This window comes from Triticum urartu, chromosome 7 (genome assembly GCF_003073215.2).
Source record: "Triticum urartu cultivar G1812 chromosome 7, Tu2.1, whole genome shotgun sequence".
Lineage (NCBI taxonomy): Eukaryota > Viridiplantae > Streptophyta > Magnoliopsida > Poales > Poaceae > Triticum > Triticum urartu.
In genome coordinates this window covers 679,369,234-679,377,742 of record NC_053028.1, presented here as the reverse complement: position 1 = coordinate 679,377,742, position 8,509 = coordinate 679,369,234, and the positions used below count along the sequence as shown (strand labels likewise).

The 8,509-nt window shown below is 46.7% G+C and overlaps 1 protein-coding gene across 1 annotated transcript; it reads left to right on the top strand.

Annotated features, from left to right (window-relative positions):
* The first annotated feature begins 253 nt into the window (after positions 1-253).
* LOC125522938 (glycerol-3-phosphate acyltransferase 1-like) lies at positions 254-6,588 on the top strand. Its single transcript, XM_048687978.1, has 2 exons — positions 254-1,141; positions 5,560-6,588. Exons 1-2 carry the CDS (start codon positions 407-409, stop codon positions 6,418-6,420), a joined length of 1,596 nt encoding a protein of 531 aa, XP_048543935.1. The 5' UTR covers positions 254-406; the 3' UTR covers positions 6,421-6,588.
* The last annotated feature ends 1,921 nt before the right edge of the window (positions 6,589-8,509 follow it).

Here is an 8,509-nt window from a genome sequence, read left to right as displayed (position 1 = left end):
ATCCATGAACGACACAGAATATCAGCCATGCATCCCATTTGTTCAGTGAGCTACAGCCATCGATCAATAGTGTCGTGCGAGTTTCGTCCGCCATCCACCGTTTGCAGAGTTATTTGGATTCTCCAGGACCATTCCCTGGCTTCTCCCATCCACCCCGTTTAATTTCTTTTCCGTAGTCACGTTCCTCGCACGCTCCCCACCCCATATATATCCATCCACTCCCGACGATTCTCTGTACAAAACGCACCCGCCTCCCGCAGTGCGACTGACACCCTTCTTCATTGTCTCTGTCTCTGTGCCCCAAACACTTCACCATTTGTGGTAGAGAACTGAGCTTCTGGCTGGAGCATAGGTTGGCAGTGGCAGGTATCTGCTGAAGCTTGCACAAGTACCGCTTTTGCAGGAGATGGCCTTCCACACCGTTCTACCGAAGATAGCCACTAGTTGGGTCATCAACTTGTACCGCGCCGCCAGGAAGCTCGGCAGCAATGGCGTCCCGAACTACCGTAACTCCTGCGCCACCAAGCCATCCACCGGTGCCGCCTCCCTGTGCACTATCCCGTCTGCCGGCGATACGACGGTGGTGTGCGACTTCGACGGCGGGCTCCTGAGGTCCACCGCCCTCTTCCCCTACTTCATGCTCATGGCCTGCGAGGGTGGTAGCCTGATCCGGGCGCTGCTCCTCCTCTGCTCCTTCCCCCTCGTATGGATCCTGGGCGAGCACACGGACGCCGGCGTCGGGGTCATGGCGTTCGTCACCTTCGTCGGGATCAGGCCAAGGGACACCGACCTCGTCGCTCGGGCCGTCTTGCCCAAGTTCTACATGGAGAGGCTCAACGCGCACGTGTACGACCAACTGTGGCTGCCGGCGAGGAGGAAGGCGGCCGTGACGAGCGCGCCGAGGGTCATGGCGGAGTGGTTCCTGAAGGAGTACATGGCCGCGGACGTGGTGGTCGGGCGTGAACTTCAGATGGTTAAAATTAGGCACGGCTGCTACTACACCGGGATACTGTGCAGGCCAGGGCCGGGCATGAGGCAGAAGGCCCTGAGGGAGGTGCTCGGAGCTGACGGCGCCATGGCCGACGTTGCCGTCGTCGGGACCTCAAACCCACTCAACCACCTCTTCATCCCCTACTGCAAGGTCCGTACGCATGTGTGTGTTTTCTATATTTTTTTCTTTTAATTAGCGTGCTTTCTGTAGATTTCTGTTCCTCTATTAGCACTCGCTCCAGATGGGAACATAAGTCGGACACAAGTTTTTAGCCTATCTATTTGACTAGCAAAATAAATACGTAGTTTCTTACCATATATATTTTTTGGCGCATTTCATATGTTTTGTTTGTCAAATTAATCAACTTAAAGATCTAAATTAAAACAGATGCCTAACTTACACACTTGCATTGTGAGATCGTCCTTTAAGGGAAAACACTTGGTGTAAAGCCGAAAGATACTTGGCTGTATTACATCACTATCATGCTCGGGCTACAGTTGGAAAATGACATAATTAAGTTCTCAATAGTTCTTAATTAAGTTCTCGTCCGTTATCTGTATAGTTAAGATGCCCCCCCCCCCCCCCCCCCCCCCCCCCCAACCCACCACACACACACACAAATCACGCAGGTAATTAGCAAAGTCAAACAATATCGGATATTTGGTGGAGTAAAAAGGAAAAAAAAACTCCCAAGTGATCAAACACTATCAATAATCTATCAGCAACCATATCCGCACCAACATCTCTTGACATCACCAATAGAATGAGAAGGATTCTCCAAAGGAAACATCTTTAGGAAGGAAGCGACATTCAAGCGCCGTTGTCGCTAGATCCAACTATCCAATGCCAGATCATGAGTCTTCACCCTGAAGAACAAGTCCGAGCAAATACGAACAACGCGTCCAACAAGATATCGACATAAGAAACACCATCATTGCCGAATGTAACCAATAAGGGCCAGACCTCGGGTTTTCACCACAGAGCTCGAGACTAGTATTTGAGAAGCACCATCTAATTGAAGTCATCATGTGAAGTTCACACCACTTCCCGTGATCCCAGCAGATACATACAGAGCATGACGTTGACGTGAGATGCCACGCAAGTGAAGAGCATGCTCACAAAGAAGACAATCAATCCGCGATAAGAGCCGGTTGCCACCAACAGCTCCAAAAAACGAAGGTCACCGTTTCCTTTTGCAGCGGAGATTGAAGGAGGAAGATCACCAATACTGCCAAATCCAAATTCGGGACGCTCGACAGTGTCGTACCGTCATCATGCTTTGCCATCGCCGTCCATGCCGGCATAATCTGGCAACACAAGAAACTCGACATAGCTGCCGGATCAAGAGACCCAAGACCTCCAATCCCGTCTTGGCAATCATCTAGTAGCGCAGGACCACGTTGTCAACTGTGTGTCCGAGTGGACAACCACCATATAGGGAAGCAACAGGCTGACACTGATGTCCGCGTACCTATTGATGGGATCGTGGCCACCAACCTCTCACTCATAGACTGCCGACCCGGCAAGAAAATCCACCAGCGCCACTGCATATCCATGAACTCTGCCTCAAGACACCGTCCATAGATCTCAATCCAGTGCAACACGACCAACCATTGGATCCGATGTGCGCATCTTGATTGCAGCCGCAACGATCGATGCAACGCCAACAGGTCTGGGCCACGAGCTCCGCCCACCCGACGCAGCCCACCGCCAGTAGTTGTCATTTTATATCCGGACAAGGTGGAGCAGATCCGCCGTCCAGCACCGGCAAAGCCCCGAGACGCCTTGGGCAAGACAATGGAAGTTATTATAATTTGGAGGGAATTAAGTGAGGTTATTATACCACGCCAACATGTGTAGCCACAGGACAGAACTACTACACTGTGAAACATCATAGTATATGCATAATTAAGCTTACTAATGATAATGTCAGCATATTGAAGGTGCATGCTTGTTTGGTGTTAAGCATATTCACAACCCACAACTATTTATTTGAGGGAATAGGGATAGGGAAGTTTGGAACCTACCAGTAGACAAGCTGGGAATCGGGACCACGCATAGGCTCATCACTGTTCATACTTAAGGTAACATTTATTGAATACACATGCTTTTGCAAAGAAATAATGCTTTGTATGTGTGATGCATCCAGTCCCTCTCATGTGTATAGTACATGTTAGAACAGAATCTCATGTTACATAAACGAAACTGCTGTGCACACAAAAGTATACTTACGACATGCACCCCACGCTCATGTCAAACGGTGGAGCAGTCCTGGCTGCTCCGGTGCATGGGATGGCATGATCTTCAGCGTCGTCTCTGCAAATCTTCTGTGCAGCGTCGTGTGTTTAGCATGTATAGCACGACTCTTACATAAAATAAATAAAGTACGGCGGAGATCCCCAAATGATTTTTTTAGTTGGATTTTTTTTTGCGGGGATAAAAGTGTTTTATTCCATAGATGCAGAGTTACAGTCAGCTAGCAAAAGCTCACTGATACAAGATGGGCAATTCTGTAGCCAACAAGTCGTGCTACACTCTACTCTTCCATGGTTCGCTAGGCGACCTGGCGACCTGCTACTCTGTCTTGATCTCTAGAAATTTCCATAGGAAAAACTCTCTACCAGCTAAGCAGTGCTTAATCTCTATGACTAAATGACCATAAGCCGATCGATCAACAATATCTGAGGAGAATGAAGGAAGTGTCGTCAAAGAGTCAGATCGGATTACCACGGGAAGGTTTGATCGCTCCAAAGCTAGCGCTAGACCCTCCCTAATTGCATGTAGTTCCACTTCAAGGGCATCATTGCAGAAAAAAAGGTGTCGACAAGCAGCAATGATCATGCCTCCATCCGGATTCCTGAGGACCAGCCCTGAACCCGCGGTCCCGCCTGAGGAGAACAAACCGTCAATCGAAAGGGAAACCCATCCCACAGCAAGAGAGCGGACCCTGGTCTGGCCGACGCAGTTTCCTTGTTCTTGGATCTGCTTCCTTGATATAATTAGATTGTGATACACTTCGAGCCTACCTCTTTTATTCGAGCAGCCTTCCTTAGCAAAACTATGGGCGACATTATTATCCGAATGTCGCACCAAATTAACCATGAACTCCTAAAAAGATTCTAACAGTTCCTTCACCTCTTGCACAACCATACCATTCCCCAAGAGATCTTTTTGTTGAATTGAAACCTTGCGCACCACCCCTTGAGAGTCGGACTCCAGGATGACTTTATGAACATCAAACTCTTAAAGGGGGGACAAGACCTGAGAGCCAACATGTATTTCCAGGGATACAACCCACAACTGAACTTAACAAATCCAAGCTCTAATAAAACAATTTATTAGCAAAACATCATGTGTGGAAAGATTTATGATAAAGTGTGTACAAAGGTAGACCATATGTGTATGTGTTTGAATTGTGTCAAATAATTTGTAAAATTTAAGTTACAGTTCATGTTTGCGTAGGACACTTGTATCCTAAGGCTCTGATGTTATGTGTGTTTGTGTGTGTGTGTGTGCGTGCGTGCGTGTGTGCATGTGTGTGTGTGTGTGTGTGTGTGTGTGTGTGTGTAGACAAACTATGTAACATATGCCGACACAATATCACATATGCACAGGGGAGTCAGTGATATGTGATGGCGCCTAGGTGGTCGTTGTGCGCTATTGTAGCGGGTTCATGGCGAGAAGCGCCCATAGTCATGCCGTCGGGATGTGGCTGATGTTTGCGAAACTCGTTAATGAATCTTGATGTTGTGATTACTATTGCTTGGTCCTTGGTAGGTGGACTACGCACCTTGAATTTTCTATCAATATGTATAACAAAGTACATCAGCATTAGTCCACGAACCAAACTTTCTCAAATCTTTAAATCAATTGTACACTGGAGCAAGGAATGGAAGAGGGCAACAAGAGAATGGCAGGGGTATTCATCTTGATTATAATTCTTTCCAAAATTTAAGTTGAATTTATCATCCAAATGTTGAATGTTAAGAAAAAAGCATGGATGGCTCGAAATGCTAGATTGTACTAATTAGAAAAAACACGAGAGTAGATATTATAGTTAGAGACTTTAAAGCACAGACAACTGCGATCATAATTGACGGATCCACTAGTTTCTCTTTGTTGGTCAGTTTATAATAGCTCGGTGTGCACGAACTTATTTTTTTTACTAAAAACCTGTAGCTTATTATATTTATTTTGAGATGCATATATATGTGTTTACTTACCAGTATGTGTGCATGTATTTTTTGCAATATTTTGGAACTTATATATGATTTTTATTATGAAGTTGCTACATGAAGCTCGCTACATGATGATCATATCATCCAAGGATTAGAAAATTCCGGTTGGTTAAAGTTACATCTTACAAACTGGCGTCTATATATGAATCATCACTTATATGTGAAATTGAGAAAATATAAGTTGCTAAGAATTATGGTTTTTATTAGTTAAGGCTCATAGTTTGCAGACATCTTTTTAGGGATCATTTAAATGTCTTTTGTTCTTTTCAAGTTATCCTAGCGTGTTGTTATAATTGGCTTATGGATCTAATTTTGAAATAATTACTGAAGGAACTTTATGTGGTGAGCACGGAGTGCGCCAAGACTGCCCAGCTGCCACGGGAGAGGTACCCAAGGCCGCTCATCTTCCATGACGGCCGCCTCGCCTTCCTCCCTACCTCATCCGCCATGCATGCATTCTTCCTCTTTCTGCCACTCGGCCTCGTCCTCTCCGTCATCCGCATCTCCATCTGCATCATCTTGCCCTACAAGATCAGCTTTGCAGCTAGCGCATTCTTTGGAATCCGTTTCCGCACCTCTGGGTGTCCCTCCACAGGGGCCGGCGCCAAGCCAAGGGGAGTCTTGTTCGTGTGTGCACACCGGACGTTGGTCGACGGAGTCATGCTCGCTGGGGCACTACAGAAGCCTGTGTCCATTGTGACATATAGTCTAAGCCGTCTCTCAGAGATTTTGGCGCCTATGAAAACAGTGCGGTTGATCCGCGATCGCGACCTCGATGCCAAAACCATATCTCAACTACTAGAGCAAGGGGACCTCGCGGTCTGCCCCGAGGGCACGACCTGTCGCGAGCCTTACCTGCTGCGCTTCAGCCCGCTTTTCGCTGAGCTGGCCGACGACATGGTGCCCGTGGCGCTGGACGCGCAAGTGACATTATTGTATGGCACAACGACGAGCGGACGCAAGTGGCTCGACCCCATAGCGTTCTTGGCCAACCCAGCCCCCTCATACCGGGTGGAGTTCCTGGGCCCTGTACCACGGGATCAGACGTGCGCCGGGGGAAGGACCGGTGTTGAGGTGGCAAACTGGGTCCAACATCGGCTCGGTGAGGCGCTCGGTTTTGAATGCACCGGGCTTCGCCGCCGCGACAAGTACATGATGCTCGCTGGCAACAACGGTGTGGTCTCCAATTAGCAGCTGAGTGTGTTTTATGCAATGCATGCGTCCTGTAATCAATTTCGCCAAAGTTAACGCACTGTGCATGGACGAAATGGATCGTTTGATTTTTTTTCTTTTCAATTTGCTCGTGTGCAAAGGAAACTTGTTTGCTGTCAAAGTCAATAAGCACTTGTTTGGATTGGATCCCTTGTTCAAATGGATGTCTGGATTGCATTATAGGACTTTGACCAGCACATGCAATTTCGTCGGAAACTTCATTCTATTTTTTTGTGTGACGAGGGAACGTCTTTCTGTTTTGCCCTCACATAAGGAGAATCAATGCACAGAGTCATGCGGTGGGTATGCAGCATGTGTAACTCTTTTTGAACAAGGGGAAGGGAGTAAAGGGTCCCAAGGTTGGCTTAATTATAACAGAAGTTTTACAACACTTGCACAAAAGTCCTGAAAGAATGATATAAATGCAAACATGCCCTCCTAATTTACATTCTAGTCCGCAAAAGAAAAATCAAGCAAGACAAAGGACTCCCGATCAACCGACAACCTCGCCAGAGATGCATTTCCACCATCTCCGGCCAAAACCGTGGCATCAGGCAAGGAGCAATGGGCCTCCCAAATGGAGGTTGAAGACGAGGGCATCGGAAATAGCTAGCAAATCCACCAGAGGACACTAAACCACCCTAACTACCCTTGTCTCTCACTGGACACATATCCTTGTTCGGTCCATAGCTCCAGCTGCGGAGTTCGAGATATCAAAAGAAGATGACAAAGGAGCATCCAAGCGAGCAGCAATCCCCAAGGCATGCTTGATCTTGGAGCCATTGTCGGATCTACTCATTGGCATAGTCGTCCACCACACACAACGACTAGAAGATGCAGATGGCGACCACCGATTGCAACTCGCAAGCACTGGTGGCAAGCTACTGAAAGAACAAGGAGACAAGAGATCGGGAGTAGCATAGCAAAAACCAATGTGCCATCATGGTAAGATGCCGCTCCGGCCGACCATAACACTAAATCCAAATCATATTCTCCCCTTTCATGTATCATCTATTCTGCGTGGAGGCGGAAGAAACACGGGATGAAGAAGAGGATCCCACAAGTGGTGTCACACCGAGGAGGGCCTCAGATCAATTCCAGTGGTCAACTATGGTGAGCTTTGCAGTAGCAACTAAGGCCGCCACAGAAATCACAAAGAGGAGGTAGCATGGACTCGGATTTTCTTTATGAGGGAAGAAAGATCCTAACCCTATACACATGCACAAGATGCAGCCACCATGACCATTGGAGATAGGGGACATAACGTTTGTGGAATTGAGGGCTCCAGAAGAGGGAGCAACACAGATGCCAATCGCCATGGAGGTAAAGTCTAAAGTCTTTGTTATATGGAACTTCGTGACTAAGGATGGGATGCCACAAGGAACCTTGTTTTGACCTTGAATCGCCTACTGTCTCCATGATACTTCTCCATTCTCGTATTTGTCATGTATCCAAACCTCACCCTCTCTTCCTTGTCCCATCGCACTCTCTCGGCCTATCATAAACCTGCTAAAAATTGCTGAACTTGAAATAGAAATAGTAAATTCTCATATATACAAATTGATCTCTTGCGAGCTATGCCCATATTTATAGTTTTCGTGTTCCAAGAACAGCCATTAGATTACAAAGACCAAAGTGAGGTAATCAAGTTAGTTTTTTCCTAGATATATTTTGCTTCCTATGCTAGCATTTAGATTTTGTCAGTACTAGGAAAAACATTATACATAGAACATTAGCAGTAGCACGGGCTAAAAATGTACGTTGGTATTAATTAGCAGCAGCGCGGTGTTTTAAATCGCGCTATAGATACAGTTATAGTAGTAGCGCGCCCGAGTACAAAAGCGCATCTACTAAAATTCCCACGGCTTAGCCGATAGGCTGCACATAGTAGTAGCGATCTTCGCCGAACCGCGCTACCGCTATTTGCTTTGTAGCAGCGCGTTTACGCTGAGAGGCGCTACTGCTAAAGTAAATAAATTAAATGGAAAGAAAATAGAAAAGTAAATGAAAATGAAAGAAATACAAAAAGGTGAAAGGAAAAAATAAAATGTAAAGAAAAATAAATGAA

Excerpts from the sequence above, each read along its gene's own strand:
- LOC125522938 (XM_048687978.1), top strand. The coding sequence starts at position 407 with ATGGCCTTCCACACCGTTCTACCGAAGATAGCCACTAGTTGGGTCATC. Across the intron at positions 1,142-5,559 it reads TCTTCATCCCCTACTGCAAG|GAACTTTATGTGGTGAGCAC; the intron begins GTCCGTACGCAT and ends TAATTACTGAAG.